Here is a 17,119-nt window from a genome sequence, read left to right on the forward strand (position 1 = left end):
TGCCAAATAAAATGCATCCTTCTATCTAAGAAATGCAATTTTTTTTATGATCAATAATCTGCAGCTATATTGTACCAATTTGTCCAAATAGCTAATGTATGCCAGCGTCTTTAATATTATAAGCCTTGCAGATACATCCTGACCACACTCCTAAATATTTTCATAAGCATAGCTGACTGGAGAGTTTGTAAATGATATAGCTGCTGAGCATGATAAATATAAATGTTATTTTTAACTCCTCAGCGACTTGAGGTACAGGGATAGTCCAATTTTTATTTTAGTTTTGAACCCCTACTATGCAACAATTGTCACAATGAAAGAATTGTCACAATGGGGGGCATTGGGAATGGACCCAAGTGCAAGACACAAACACTGAAATTCAAGAAACAGGGCTTGACTAGAGTGGGGACGTGACAGGTTACAGATAGGGAGCAGGGACAAGAACGCATACTTGGGCTAGGACATGGACAAGACAGGGAACCCGGACAAGGAACTAAGAACTAGAAGCCTGGGCTCCGAGCCAGAGACTGGACAAGGACCCAGAGCCTGGGTCTTGCCTCGGGCTGGGGCTCCAGAACCAGGCAAGCACATGACATGACTACAGGACAGGATGTGGCTGGGGTCTAGAGGTTGGGGTCTTGAGGCTTGAGCCTGGGGTATGGACTCCAAGCCAGAGACTGGGTAAGGACCCAGAACCTGGGACTTGACTCAGGCTCAGACTCCAGAACTAGCCGAGGACAAGACAAGACTACAGGACTGGACATGGCTTGGGTGAGGAACTGAGTAGGGCGAGACACAAGGACAGGTAAAGGCACATGGACAGGACTGGACTAGGCATGGACTGGATTAGGGCCGTCAGGAGCATGGACCCTTGGACTAGAAGAGACAGGAGCATGGAACACAGAGCCAGGACCCCTCCTTGGGAACAGGACATAGGGCCAGGACTCATACACAGAACACTGAACATGGAGACAGATCCCAACACAAGGTGGCAGCAAACAGCCAGACCCACCTAGCACAGGTGAGGACACAGAGACAGATCCCAACACTAGTTGGCAGCAAACAGCCAGACCCACCTAGGGAAGGCATGGACACAGAGAGACAATTAAACACAACAAAAGACAGTTCCTTATCTTGACCTAACCAGGCTCCAGTCTTGCCCCAGCAGTAAAACTTCAACAATACAGGCAGGGTATCCAGGCTAGGTGAGCAGGTAGAGAGTCAAGCAAGAGAAGAAAGACAAGGAGGGGAACAGAATAATCTAGCAGGGAATCCCTGGTTTGCAGAGGTATTTACGTCTCAGCCCCAAAACGAGAAACATGTGCCTACAACAGAAACTGGGGGAAAACCAGAAACCCCGGAACAAGGAGCTATGGACTGGACTGTGAACCGGAACACGGACTTCATGGACCGGACCATGACGACAATGAACATAAAACCACAAGACCATAAGATAAAGGAGCAGAATTTTACCATAGGAAACTGAACTGGTCTAGCCATATAAACACCATGGCATCCAGAGCAGGTCAAATGCTAGGAATCCTGGGGGGTGTAACTCACCTCGTGACTCCCATTTACAAGCTTCAGGTCAGGAGTGTAATGGAATATTCACCATCCAGTACAAGAGAGCCTACTTGATCGGTACCCCTTCCAAAAGCATCCAATCCCTCCACCATCAATGAACAGTGTGTACTACCTACAAGATAGTACTGCAACTGCAACAACACACCAAGGTTCCTAAGGCAGCACCTTCCAGACCCACGACCACTACCATCTGGAAGAGCAGATACTTGGGAACACCACCACTTGGAAATCCCTCTCCAAGTCACTCACCATCCTGACTTGGAAACATATCGCCATTCCTTCATTGTCGCTGGGTCAAAATCATGGAATTCCCTCTGTAACGGAATTGTGGGTGTGCCTACACGTCAGGGACTACAGCGGTTCAAGAAGGCAGTTCATCACCACCTTCTCAAGGGCAACTAGGGATGGGCAATAAATGCTGGCTTAGCTGGTGATGCCCACATCTCGTAAATGAATAAATAAAAATTCTCCTCTCAGCCCCATTCTCCTCCCTTCTCCCCATATCCCTTCATGCCCTGACCAATCAAGAATCTATCAACCTCTGCCTTAAGTATACATATAGACTTGGCCTCCGTAGCTGCGTGTGGCAAAGAATTCCACAGATTCACCACTCTCTGGCCGAAGAAGTTCCTTCTCTTCTCCATTCTAAAAGGCCGCCCCTCTATTCTGAGTCTATTGGTCTTAGACTCTCCCACCATAGGAAACATTCTCTCCACGTCCACTCTGTTGAGGCCTTTCATTATTCGACAGGATTCAATGAGATTACCCCTCATTCTTCTGAATTCAGGCCTAGAGGCATCTTCATATGACAAGCCATTCAATCTTGGAATCATTTTCGTGAACCTCCTTTGAACCCTCTCCAGTTTCAGCATTGACGTAAGGATAGCAAAACTATTCGGACGTTAGAAATGCACATTATTGCTAGTGTTATCCTTAATCTTTTGTGCTTAGGACTTCAGACTATGAAAATTTAGAAACAGTACATCTTTGTTCATTCTACTGAACTATTGGTTTGTTTTGCAGGTATATACATAAAGACAAAGTGATACGATGGGTAGCTCATCATCTGACAAGAAAATCAGGCATTGACAAGGAATTGCTTTTCAACATCCACAACTTTACAAAAAGCAAAAGTGTTAGTGGTAACCTATACAATGTTTGTTATTTATAGATGACCTTTGCAATGGGCTCCTTTTCAGCTTCCACCACCATTCCCCAAAAATGTTCGTTCATCTCTGTTGCCTGTGTTTTAACTTGAAACTAATTTGCCTCTTGCCCTGGTGCTTGCTGATCTACATTAGCAGTAAATGGAAAACAAGACTTCCACCCTTGTTTTCAAATCTCTTCCATGTATTTCTTTATTTTTACTATCTTCAGCAGCCTTTTAACCTACTGATAAATTTGTGTTGCTCCAATTAAAGTGATTGCCTCTGCCTGAATATAATACCATTCCCCCCTTGCCTCATCATTTTATTTGGTACCTAATTATTTTGAGACACAGTGTCAAACCCAGTCTAACCCAGCACTGCCTAACAACCCATCTCTTTAACCCTAGCCTAATGATGGGACAATTTACAATGACCAATTAACTTACTAACTGGTATGTCTTTGGAATATGGGAGGAAACTAGAGCACCTGGAGGAAACCCATGCATTCACAGGAATGACGTACAAACTCCTTACAGACGGCATCAGAATTAATCTCTGAATTCCGACTCCCCAATCTGTAATAGCGTTGTGCCAAATGCTACGTGCCAGTGGCACCCCCACTTGACTCTACTCCTTTCCTTTTAAGACATTGAATAAATCTACTTTTCTTTCAAGCTTATCTGCCCTCATATGTTCGGACATGGCTTGGTGTGTCTAGTTTTGTGTGACGATAATCCAAAGAAATGTCAGGATGTTTAGCATGTATAAAAACAAGCCATAGTATGTCGTAGGTAGATAATTCTTAGAGGCTTCACGGAAAACAGGCACAATGCAAGTTAAAAGTCAGAGTGGGAAACATTTGTTTTGTAAGCAGTAATGAAGCAATCTCACAGAAATTACACAGCACTGAAATAATTATAAAGCCTTTTGTTTTCCAGGATGCCTGATTAGGACAGGCATCTATGTCCTATATCTTGCCTGACAAACCTGTTGGAATTCTTTGAAGAAATAACAAGCAGGATAGACAAAGGATAACCGGTTGATGTTGTGTATTTGGATTTTCAGAAGGCCTTTAGCAAAGTGCCACACATGAGGCTGCTTAACAAGTTAAGAGCCCATGAAATTATAGGAAAGGTACTAGAATGGATAAAGCAGTGGCTAATTGGCTGGAGGCAAAGAGTGGGAATAAAAAGGAGGCTTTTCTTGTGGGCTGCTGGTTACTAGTGGTGTTCCACAGGGGTCTGTATTGGGACCACTTCTTTTTATGTTATATGTCAATGACTTGGATTACAGAATTGATGGACTTGTGGCCAAGTTTGTGGATGATACGAAGATAAGTGGTTTTGAGGAAGTATAGAAGGACAGACAGATTAGGAGAACGGGCAAAGAAGAGGCAGATGGAATTGTGTCAGGAAGTGTATGGTCATGCACTTTGGTAGAAGAAATAAAAGCGTAGACTATTTTCTAAATGGACAGAAAATATAAATATTTGAAGTGCAAAGGGACTTGTGAATCCTTGTGCAGGATTGCCTAAAGTTAATTTGCAGGTTGAGTTGGTGGTGAAGAAAGAAAATGTGATGTTAGCATTCATTTTTTCAAGAAGACTAGGATATAAAACCAAGGATCTAATCTTGAGACTTTATAAAGCACTAGTGAGGCCTCACTTGGAGTATTGTGAGAAGTTTTAGGCCCTTATCTAAGACATTGGAGAGGGTCCAAAGGAGGTTCTTGAAAATGATTTTGGAATGAAAGGCTTGTCATATGAGGACTGTTTGATGGCTCTGGTCCCTACTTGCTGGAATTCAGAAGAATGAGGGGTGACCTCATTGAAACCTATCGAATGGTGAAAGGCCTTGATAGAGTGGATATGAAGAAGATTTTTCCTATGGTGGAGGAGTCTAAGATCAGAGGACAAGTCTTTAGAATGGTGGGTTGTCCTTTTAGAATGGAGGTGAGGAGGAATTTCTTTGCCAAAGAGTGGTGAATCTGTGGAATTTGTGCCACAGGTGGCTGTGGAGTACAAGTCATTGAGTATATTTAAGGCAGAAGTTGATAGATTCTTGATTAGTCAGGGCATGGAGGGATATGGGAAGAAGGCAGGAGATTGGGGCTGAGAGGAAAATTGGATCAGCCGTAATGAAATGGCAAAGCAGACTTGATGGGCTAAATGGCCTAATTCTGCTCTTATATTCTATGGTCTTATTTTATTAGTTGTATCGAGATGTAATTTTAAACCATCTACTTGGTAAAATTGTTCAATGTACTAAGGATGCATTGCAATGTAAAATATTTTTGTTAGGTCACTTGGACAATGGTGTCCTTCTGGATCCACAAAGATTACTTGGGCCACTAGCATCTGTGATCCTTACCATTTCCTTATCTTTTGACTTGTTATACTTTGGGGCCACTGCTCTTCCCCACCTCAGCTTTCCATGGCAACTGACCTGAGGGCCAGGCATTTGCGATGAAGAACATGAATACTCAACCATAAAACCTGAGCAATCTTAAAACCATGATGTCGGTTCAAATCAAGGCATTTGGCTTATCTTTACAGTTTACAAGCCAAACAAAAAGATGTTTTGCAAGACTGGAAGATGAAAGAATTATTTGGTATGGTAGCGCTTCTTTTACTGGATTTGGAACCTAACATCAAGTCATACCATGGGAGTGTGAAAAAGTGAAAATAACAGATTGATAGCAGACTGAGTGAGCATGAAGCTGTGCATAATGATCACAAAACACAGCTTATTCACTTAATGTGATTTAGGGAAGAAAATCTGCTGCTTTTAGCCATTCAGGTATTTATAAATTTCAAATCCATCAATGTATTAAACTGATCCATCCAGCTCTGATGTTTCAATAGCTACTGATCCCAATTCTCCACTCCTGTGCAAGGATAGGCCAAAGGAGATGTTTTGTTCTATTCCTTCTTTAACTGAGACTTAGTTTAAAACAAAATATACACCTGAAAGTAAAATCGAGAGATGAGAAAATCCAATTGGAAATACAAGGAAAGTAATAAATACAAATAAAAAAGTCTAGGACAGCATATGTAACAAAAAAGAAACAGGTACAAGGGAATAGTTTCAAGAACCACTTTGGGACTATCATTAAGTAAAAAAAATACATTCAGTGGCCACTTTATTATGTGCCTCTTGTACCTAATAAAGTGGCCACTGAGTGTATGCTCATGGTCCTCTACTGCTGTAGCCCATCCAGTTCAAAGTTAGACATGTGTGTTCAGAGATGCTCTTCTGCACACCATTGTTGTAATATGCGGTTATTTGAATTACTGTCACTTTCATGTCAGTTTGACCCAGTTTGGCCATTCTCCTCTGATCTCTCTCACTAACAAGGCATTTCATCCTCAGAACTGCTACTCACTGGATATTTTATTTCACAACGTTCTCTGTAAACTCTAGAGACTGTAGTGTGTGAAAGTCCTAAGAGATCGGCAGTTTCTGAAATACTCAAAGCACCCCATCTGGCACCAACAATCCGCCCACACTCACAATCATATAGATCACATTTCTTTTCCATTCTGATGTTTGATCTGAACACAAATGAAGCTCCTGACCATGTCTGCATGCTTTTATGTTTTGAGCTGCTGCCACATGATTGGCTAATTATATATTTTCATTGACAAGCAAGTGAACCTAATAAAGTGGCCACTGAATATATAATGATGTCCCTCTACAAATTCTGGACTACATTATCATTCTGTTTAAAATAATCATCTATTTGTGACACAGCCATGGGTTCGGTGTCAATCTGTGTTACAGAGCTGCCTTCTGCAATTTTTGTGATTAAGCTGATATATTTGTTCACCTTTCACTTTATTATAGGAGAGAGATTCTATGAAGCTGAAGAGCCTACTTTCTGTTCTCCCTCATGAACGGAGCATACATGAGACTTCATTGGTAACAGAATCACCATTAAAACTGTGTCATTGTGAATTAACAATAAAGTGACAGATATCAACCTATTAAAATTCAGATTTGCAAGAATCTAATTGAGATGATAATGAAAGATTGCAGCTTGAAAGAGGTGCTTTAAAATTTGTCAAGAACTTCATATATACAGGCTGCAGATGTTTGTCATTAAAGGTGATTTATATTAAATATTTTTGAACAATGTGAGGGAATTGGAAGTTTACTGAAAAATGTTTAAAAAGTGGGAGTTTTGTAGTTCACATATACCTTCAGTGAACCTGAGTTAAAGTCCATTCCAGTCTTTCTAATTACTGATTCAAAATTATGATTGTCCGATTGAATGTGGGAGCTGTTCTCTCTGTCAATATTGCTGTATAAAGTGGAAAGTCATTGGACAGCTTCTGTTTTGATGCTATATTATAATGCATATTCCCTGGTCTCTCTGGGCAGGTACATCATTGTATTGTGTGCCTTTTGCAGACATACTCTGGACAGAAAAAATCTTAAAATATTTTAAGTTTTCTTTTGGAGTAAAAAAATAGAGAAGTGTTTGAGTCAGGAAAATGGGAAGGAAGCAAGGAAATTAGACTTGCCTATTTTTTTCTCTAGCAAAGTATTGGTAGAGTAATGGTCATCCCAATGATCTCATGCAGAACTATAAAATTTTATGTGCTATCTTTAGTTTGGTGGCTCTTTTGGTTATTTTCTTGCTCTCTAACTTTGGCCCATAACAATCTATTTGCCCTTTCCATATTAGGATGTTACTTCCTATAATTATGAATAATTGATGGTACAAATGGCATAGAAGTTCCTGCGATGGAAAATCAACTCATTACTTAATGCTGTGTTCTCATTTCCTTGAATTATTTTGTTCAAAGTCACATTCCCTTTTTCCATGTGTTCTGATGCTGATATAATCAAGAAATTGAAGTACACCAGACATTTGGCACCAGAGCCTGAAATCTGTAACATAATTTAATTAATTAAACATTTATATTCGCTTTATTGTCACTATTGTGTTGTGTTTAAGGAGACATAAAGTTATTATTAATCCGGTACAGGATGGAGAAACGCAGAGATTTGGATAGGAAATAGAATTTGCAGCTTTCTTGCATGTTTGAGAACTGTCGCTGCATTTCTGATTGTCCTGTCAAATCTGTGAATCTAAAGCTGCATTTAATGACACTTTGTCAAAATATTAGGTTAAGACCAAATGTACTACATCTGATAAAGTGCTCTTTGTAGTGTGGTCTTCTGCAGTAATATAGGAAACATAAAAAAGATTACTTGCACATAATGGACTTCCCGAAAAAAACAAAAATGATCAGGTAATTCTCTGATCATCTCTGGTGCTGAGGGAGTATGACATTTGGGCTTGAATTCTAAGGATAACTCCTCCACCTCTTTCTTTGGAACAGTAGAATAGGATTTCTTAGATCCAACTGAGAGAGAAAGAAATTCAATTTAACCTCTCAGTTGAATGACGGCAGATTTCCTGCAGTATGGCAGTGAAGTGGCCAGAGTTTGAATTCCATTCCTGTGTGGGATTTGAAACCTCAGCTTCTTGGAGGAAATTGCCTCCCAGTGAGCCATGAGATTTATGATGGAAGGTGGCATAATTAAAGTCAGAGAATCGGTTATCCCTTAACTGAAGAAAATGTGTATTAAAATCAGAAGAAATTAATTTATGGAAAATCAACTGTAGCATAAAAATCAACATATCCACTGATTTGATTAGAGGATGGGATGAGAAATTTAAAGGGAAGGGAAAATTAATTTTGTATTAGTGGGTATGAGATATATGGAAGGACTGGACAGACATGATTTGTTCTCCAAAGCGTTGGAGGCTAAGGGGAGACATAATGGAGGTTTATTTCAAAATAATGAGAGGCATAGACAGGGTAGATAGTCAGAATCTTTTTCTCAGGATAGAAATGTCAAACACCAGAGGACATACTTTTAAAGTGGGGGGGGGGGGGAAGTATAAAGGCAACATGAGAGGCAAGTTTTTAATGCAGAGAATGGTCAGTACCTGGAATGGGTAACCAGAGGTAGCAGTGGAAATGGGCAACATGGTGGAGTTTTAGAGGCTTTTAGATGGATACATGAATATGAGGGGAATGAGGGGTATGGATGATGGCAGGGGGAGGGCATTTAGTATAAATTGGCATTGAGATTGGCATGACATTGTTGGCCGAATGGCACATCCATGCTGTACTGTTCTATAATCTATAAATTGATTCAAATATCAGGGTGAAAATATGGTAGAATGGAAATATATTTTCCTATGTAATTAAAATTTATTGATCATTTTCATTAAAGATACAGACACTTCTACACAAGAATCAAGCATTTCAAGCCATGCCCCATATTGTGCAATTGGAGATATGCCAAGCTGCTGTCTACCAACAGTAAGTGACAGGCTTACAGAGACATGCTGGAGCTTATTTAACAATAAGTCTGCCAGCTTTATTGATTGTTTACCACTGAATTATCACAATCATTTATTGGTAAAGCAAAGTTTAAATGAATCAAGATTGAAATATGACCTGTTTTCGTTTTACAATTATGCTCTTAACAACTTCGAGGAACATTGAATTTTGTGCTAATTATCCAGGACATATTTGGTTCCATTCAGACATGTTGTCCATGGCCTCCTCTTGTACCAAGAGGAGGCCACCCTCAGAGTGGAGAAGCACACCTTATACTCTATTTGGGTGGCCTCTAACCCAACTGTGACCTTTTACCTCTTCTCACCTGCCTATCACTTCTCCCGGATCCCCTCTTCCTCCCCTTTCTTTTATGGTCCACTCTCCTCTCCTATCAGATTCCCTCTTGTCCAGCCCTTGACCTTTCCCACCCACTTGGATTCACCTATCATCTTCCAGCTAGCAACCCTCCCCTCATTTTTTATTCTGGCATCTACCCCCATTCCTTCTCAGTCTGCCCGAAATGTCGACTGTTTATTCATTTCCATAGATGCTGTCTGATCTGCTGAGTTCTTCCAGCATTCTGTGTGTGTTGCTCTGGATTTCCAGCATCTGCAGAATTTCTCTTGTTTATATTTGGTATTGGTTTATTTTTGCATGCATTTAGATAAAGTGGGAAACTTGTCTTGCATACTGTTTATACAGATCAAATCATTATGCAGTGCTTTGAGCTAGAATAAAGTAAAATAATAACAATGCAGAATAACATGCAAAAGCAACCTGAAGTGTTCAGTGCAAGTAAATAGTAAAGTACAAGATCATAATAAGGTAGATTGTGAGGCGAAGAGTCCATTTTATCATACAAGCGGTCAGTTCGAGTCTGGTGACAGTGGGAGAGAAGCTGTTTTTGAGCCTGGTGCCATATGCTTGGCACGTGGCCAAGTGGTTGAGGCATTGGACTAGCGACCTGAAGGTCGTGAGTTCAAGCCCCAGCCGAGGCAACGTGTTGTGTCCTTGAGCAAGGCACTTAATCACACATTGCTCTGTGATGACATTGGTGCCAAGCTGTATGGATCCTAATGCCCTTGGTGTTGTGGAGAGGGGAGATTTGCAGCATGGGCAACTGCCGGTCTTCCATACAACCTTGCCCAGACCTGCGACCTGGAGAGTGAAGACTTTCCAGGTGCAGATCCATGGTCTCGCCTAAATGGATGCCTAAATGCCATATGCTTTCGGGGTTTTGTATTGCCGGCCTGATGGGAGAAGGGAGAGGAGAGAATGTTCAGGGTGGGTGGCGTCTTTGATTATGCTGGCTACTTTATTGAGGCAATGAGGAATATGGAGTCTATTGAGGGGAGGCTGGCTCCTGTTGAACTGTGCCCACAACCCTCTGCAATTTCTTGCGGCCGTGTGCCGGACAGCTGCCATACCAAACCATTATGCATCCAGATGGAATGTTTTCTGTGGTGCATCATTAAAAACTGGTAAGAGTCTATGGCAACGCGTCACATTTCTTCACACTCCCCGGGCAGTAGAGGTGTTGTTGAGCTTTCTTGGCCACGACATCATGATTTGACCTGGACAGGCTGTTAGTGATGGTCACATCTCGGAACTTGAGGTTCTCAGCCCCAGCACTGTCGATGTAGTCAGGAACATGTGCACTGTCCCCCCTTTCTGAAGTCAATGACCAGCTCTTTTGGTTTGTTCACACTGGGTGAATGATAAATCACCCCCATATTGTGCAATTGGCGATATGCACAATTTTTTTTGTCAAAAATCTGCAGTAGTAGTTCCCTCCTTTAGCATAAAGGGATCTTATCCAGTGAGTTTCTGTCACATAGAGATCAGCTTTAAATCTATCTTTGGGCTGAATTCATTGATATAATCCAGAGTTTATCGGTAACTCCAGTTGAACTCTGTCTTTTTGTGTGTTTTCCCCTAGCTGTCAGTCTGTGGTTTTATATTGCCATGTGCCCCTGTCCCCGCTCCTGCTCTACTACGGCCCCTATATTACTGTGTACTCCACCTCTCATCTGTTTCTCATTATTACCTGTTTTGTTGCCCCCTGTGTCTCATTGTGCTCCACCTATCATCTGCCCCTCTGTTTATTGCTCAGTGTATTTCAGTCCTGTGTGTTCCCCTATTTGTTGCCAGATTGTGCCAGTGAATTTTCCTGAGCTGTTCTGGCATTTGTATCTGTACCCTGTCTATCTGAATATTGACTCTGCCTGTTTCCTGTTTCTGGTTTTTGGATTTCTCTGGATGTTTTGATCTCTGCCTGACCTTTGACACTGACTTGGTTTGCACCTCGGGATTTCTTACTCAATTAATATCACTGTGTGCACAGCACTGGGTCTGTGATCGGATCCCTGCTCCAGTGCCCTGACAGAGTTACAACAACTGTCCCACAGACCTCATCTCACATCGCCCCAGGTTGAGTAGCCTGCTAAATGCATACATTTAAAAATCCCTGCATGTGTTCATCTTTGCAAAGTTGAGAATGGCCTTGAGACAGAATAAGTTTCAAAATGGTTAATGGTAGTGTTACGTGAGTGTTAACGTGATCTGTCTTTTGATACATGCTGACTATACATCATTCACACCCACACAATATTGAGTCCCGTGTCAAGATGCCCCACATGACCCCGGCAGCATTTAGGAGTTCCAACCACTCATAGCACTCAAAATCAGGTGTTTCAAAGACAAATTTCATACTGAAGTTTCATGCAGAGCAACAACACCAAAACCATGATCTTTGTTACTTTTGAAAAGTCCACCCTTAATCTTCCTGTTCCATTATCTAATGGGTTAAGTCTCCATTTCAGGTTCAGAAAGTAGCTCTGCTTAATGACTGATGATTTGCAAAAAATGCAGCAGCAGATTATTATGTAAATTGGGAATGCTTTAAAACGGACATACTAATGACATGTTGATTTTTATTTCAAGAGGGATGAAGTATAGAAGCAGGGAAGTCTTCACAAAATGGATAAGGTGATCCTGAGGCCACATTTGAGTATCATAAACAGTTTTGCTCCTCTATTTAAAGAAAGGAATATTGGCATGGAAGGCTGTTCAGAGAAAGTTCACCAGGATGATCCTGGATATGGAATGATTGTCTTATGAGGAAAGGTTAAACGGTTAGGGTCTGTACTGACTGGAGTTCAGGACAATGAACAGCAATCTTACTGAAACATATCAGACTCTTGATGGGGGTGCTTAGCAGGAAGGTTGCTAGCCTTCATGGGAGAGACTAGTGCCAGAAGCATTGTCTTGGGGTAATGGCACACCCACATAAAGATTGAAATGAGGAAGGATTTCTTCTCTCACTGGATCACCTTGCTTCAGAAAACTCTGGAGGCTGAATCCTTGAATATATTCAAAACTAAGATAGACATTTAATTGGCAAGGGACTCAATAATTTATGGGTAAAGAATAGATAAGTGGACTCGAGGAAAGATCGATCAGCTTTTTGAATTAAAGGGCATATTCAAGGTGTCAAATGACCTACTGATTCTCATGGCATTACGCTGACTACATTTTTCTCATGGACTCTGACTTACTGTTTGAAAGGGGAGGGAATAAATATTCAAGCATGTAATTAAGAATTGACTGTGTGATTTCTATTCCATTTAGATATGAGGCCAAAACAACTGTGGTACGAAAAGGTCACCAGCCTGAAGCCTGCTATTTTGTCGTTACTGGTAAACTATTAGCTCAGTCAAGTGATGGCCTTTCAAGAAGTCAAAATCACTTCACTGAAACTCTGAATGAAATTGAGGAGGGCGATTTGTTTGGGGTAAGATTCCTTGCGTCAAGTACTTAACTTCAGTGTCCTTATAACCATGATGGATATATTTTGCTCGTAGTGGAATTAAGTGATATAAGGATAACTTTAGCAAAGTGGCAATGACCTTATTGAATAGTGGAGTAGGTACAAGGGCCGAATGCCTTACTCCTCTTCTTTTACATCTGATATTCTTTTCTATATACATTTCATTCTATGGCCATTTAAGGCTCTCCCTGTACTTTTGCATTCACATGTCTTTGCCACACATCTATATCACTTCTTTAACCCATTATAATTTGCATGTCCACATCTCTATTGATAACATCTGTGGAAATTCATCTCATTGGTTGCACCATTCTGTCATCAATTCTTAACAAGTTACCGAAGTACTTTATTGAAATAACTTTTCAGTAAGTAGAAATATACAGAAGCATAAATTAAATAATCAAAATATCAGATACTTCAAATTCAATTCATTGCAATTACTGATTGAAATTAATTTTGTATATTTCTGCACTTGTGTTAAAGATTTCCCATGAAAACTTCAATCTTTCCCAGACTTGATATATTTACTCTAAAGCTTTTACACACTAACTCTGCAGAATCTATGAAACTATTTTCTCAAAAAAAATGCATCTGTGCCAATAAAGCTCTGATAATCCAGCACAGTTGTGAGTTTGGTAGTATCAGAATGGATGATTTTCTGGACTTTCAAATGTCGCTTCCCTTAATACCCTAATATGCTTTTACTTTAATATTTTGACATTACACAGTTTACCAGTTTAAAGTCTGCTTCCCAATGGAGGAATCATTTTAAAATAATATTGTGAATTCAAAATTTAATAAGTAGTTGGTGAACCTTTTGACATTTTCTATGTTATTTTCCAGGATGCAGCACTCTTAACCAACACATCGAGACCCTCTACAATTTTGTGCAGGACAAATGCAGAGCTCCTGCTGATCGGCAAGGAGGTGTGTGTCCGTTGGTGAGCTATGGTTACCAGAAGCTTGGCAATGACGCAAAAGCAATACGTCAGTGTCGGAATCCATCTGTGAATGATCTTACTGAATGAACTCTTGCAATGTTCTCAAATATATACACTGTATTGATAGCTGACTAAAAAGGTACTTCATGTTGTTGTAGCTAAATAGATATGGTCCGGTTTGTTGGAGACTTCTAACAACCAACCTAAATATTCACCAACTTAAAGGAATCTCTGTTTTCCACATCCATTTTTATAATGCATAACCAATGCATTTTTTTGTCAACCAAATATTATTTCTACATTATATTTTCACCAATAGTCTCACAATTGCTAATTATATAGGATTTATGAGCATTTGGAAAACCATGGCCTAATTGGGAAGAGTCATGGCTTTGTGCGGGGCAAGTCAAGTCTTACTAACTTGATTGAGCTTTTTGATGAGATGATGAAGGTGATTGATGATGGTAGGACTGTGGATGTTATCTGCATGGATTTTAGTAAGGTGTTTAATAAGGTTTGTCATGGAAGACTCATCCAGAAGATTAAACTGCATGGGATTAATGGTGAGTTGGACCTTTGGATTCAGAAGAGAGGGGGTGGTGGTCAAAAGGACTTATTCTAGCTGGAGGTCTGTGATCAGTGATGTTCTGCAGACAACACACATCAAAGTTGCTGGTGAACGCAGCAGGCCAAGCAGCATCTATAGGAAGAGGCGCGGTCGACGTTTCAGGCCGAGACCCTTCGTCAGGACTAACTGAAGGAAGGATTAATTCCTTCAGTTAGTCCTGACGAAGGGTCTCGGCCTGAAACGTCGACCGCGCCTCTTCCTATAGATGCTGCTTGGCCTGCTGCGTTCACCAGCAACTTTGATGTGTGTTGCTTGAATTTCCAGCATCTGCAGAATTCCTGTTGTTGATGTTCTGCAGAGATCTGTACTGGGACTTCTGCTGTTTGTGATGTACATAAATTACCTGGATTATCTGGATTAAATTAAGTTGCTTTCTCTGGAGAGCAGAGGCAGAGTGATTGAGTGTATAAGATTATGAAAGGCATTGATAGAGAGACAGTATCTTTTCCCCAGGGTTGAAATCTAATACCAGAAGGCATGCTTAACTGACATTTCTGCACTTAATTACTTTTGTTTGACATGCTGCCTGTCAGTAGAATTCATTGCTTAAATACAAGTCCACACAACATTTGTATCATATCAGATTGGGACATAACTTTGAAAGCACCTTGTTCTAAGTCTGAATTAATGAAATCAAGGTTACATTAAACAGATTACGGTTTACACTCAGTGTCCACTTTGAGAGGTACACCTGTACACCTGCTCATTACTGCAAATATCTCATCAGCCAAGCATGTGGCAGCAACTCAATGCATAAAAGTATGCAGACATGGTTAAGACATTCAGTTGTTTTTCAGACCAAACATCAGAATGGGGAAGAAGTGTCAGCTAAGTGATTTTGACTATGGAATGATTGTTAGTGGTAGACCAGTGGTTTGTGTATATGAGAAATAGCTGGGATTTTCATACACAACAGTCTCTAGGTCTAGAGTTCTTAGAGAATGATGCAAGAAACAAAACACATCCAGTGAGTTGCAGTTCTATGGGTAAAAACATTTTGTTAATGAGAGAGGTCAGATGAGAATAGCCAGACTGGTTCAAGCTGACAAAAAGGTGACAGTAACTCAAATAACCATGTGTTAGAACATTGGTGTGCAGAACAGCATCTCTGAATGCACATGTGGAACCTTGAAGTGGATCCAGAAGCAGAGACCACAAACACAGAGGAGGTAACTCATAAAGTGGCCTCTGAGTGTAAGTTGATGTAATTGAAACTTGCCACTTGGGAACAAGCATCAAGAATCATGCAATAGTAGTCAAAGTCAGAAATATTCCTATAATATCAAAACATTTTCAATATAACTACATTTTATATTTTAAACATGTTTTATTGGACTATAATTTTTTAATCTGATAAAAAATGCACTTGAATCTGTTTGATTGATTTGCATGGGTTTTCTCCAGGTCCTTTGGTTTCCTCCCACAGTCCAAAGACATGCAGGGTAAATTGTCTCGGGATTGAATTAGGATTAAATCGGGGTTGGCTGGGGTTGCTGGGCAGTGCAGCTCAAAGGTCTGGAAGGGCCTATTTCATGCTTTATCACTAAATAAATCAGTAGATATAAATCATTGCTATACCTGGTATTCAGCATTTGTACAATTCACTTCTCAGTTCCGGTGGAAGGTCATTGACCTGAAATGTCAACTCTGTGTTTCTCCCTCTATAGACGTTAATTGATCTGCTGCATATTTCCAACACTTTTATATTAAAAAAAATTAGATTTCTAGCACCTGCCATATTTTATTTTTGCTTTCACATTTCTATGGGATTCTTTGAATGAATAAAAGATTCTACAGATGCTGAAATCCAGAGCAACACACACAGAATACTGGAGGGACTCAGCAGGTCAGGCAGCATTTATGGAAATGAATAAACAGTTAACGTTTTAGGCTGAGACCTTCATCAGTTTCTTGAATGAAACATTATTTCATTCTCCCAAGAAACCAGATTAAGATATATTGATCTAGAATTTCAATAACATTAACATGCAGTTTTATAAGAAAAGGGTAACTTATAAGAAAAGAATTGGTAATTTTAAGATTTACAGCTGGTTGACAAGGCTATGAACAAGATAATGCACAGACATATAAAATAAGCCAAATTATGTAATAAGTATTTTTTGTTGTTTCTTATATCAATATTTATTTAACTTTCAGGATTTTGAATCGATATTCGCTCGACTTCTTGAACAGCGCTATAGTGTGATCACAGACTTACTGGGGTACTGTAAGATTTTAATTACATTAAATTTTATACACTCAGACCAGAAATTTCATAGACAGCAAGCTTTCGAGATCATATCATTAATAGCACTGAATATGCTGAGAAAGCATTTCATATTTAGTTCTCATCACATTTCATTCCATTTGCCCCCTATTCCTTTGCTTGTTGATGTAAATCATCTTCCAATTAAATAGCAGATTAAATATTAAACTTTCACCTTGCTTTCAAGCCTCATCAGCCTTTCTCCTCTCTTTCTGTTACCATGAGAAACTCTGTTACTACCTACTCAGAATCAGAATCCGGTTTATTATCACTGGCATGTGTTGTGAAATTTGTTAACTGAGCAGCAGCAGTTCAATGCAGTACATAATATAGAAGAAAGAAAAAAAAATAAGTAAGTA

At 40.1% G+C, this 17,119-nt stretch overlaps 1 protein-coding gene across 1 annotated transcript in view; it reads left to right on the forward strand.

The window, feature by feature from the left end:
- LOC134343698 (uncharacterized) overlaps positions 1–17,119 on the forward strand; it is a 60,589-nt gene that overhangs the window by 1,983 nt on the left and 41,487 nt on the right. The window contains exons 3-8 of the mRNA XM_063042452.1: positions 2,608–2,719; positions 6,578–6,652; positions 8,987–9,075; positions 12,727–12,889; positions 13,769–13,852; positions 16,652–16,716. Coding sequence (XP_062898522.1) covers positions 2,608–2,719; positions 6,578–6,652; positions 8,987–9,075; positions 12,727–12,889; positions 13,769–13,852; positions 16,652–16,716 — 588 coding nt within the window. The remainder of the gene's footprint in view (positions 1–2,607; positions 2,720–6,577; positions 6,653–8,986; positions 9,076–12,726; positions 12,890–13,768; positions 13,853–16,651; positions 16,717–17,119) is intronic.

The sequence above is a fragment of the Mobula hypostoma genome, chromosome 3 (assembly GCF_963921235.1).
Source record: "Mobula hypostoma chromosome 3, sMobHyp1.1, whole genome shotgun sequence".
Taxonomy (NCBI): domain Eukaryota; kingdom Metazoa; phylum Chordata; class Chondrichthyes; order Myliobatiformes; family Myliobatidae; genus Mobula; species Mobula hypostoma.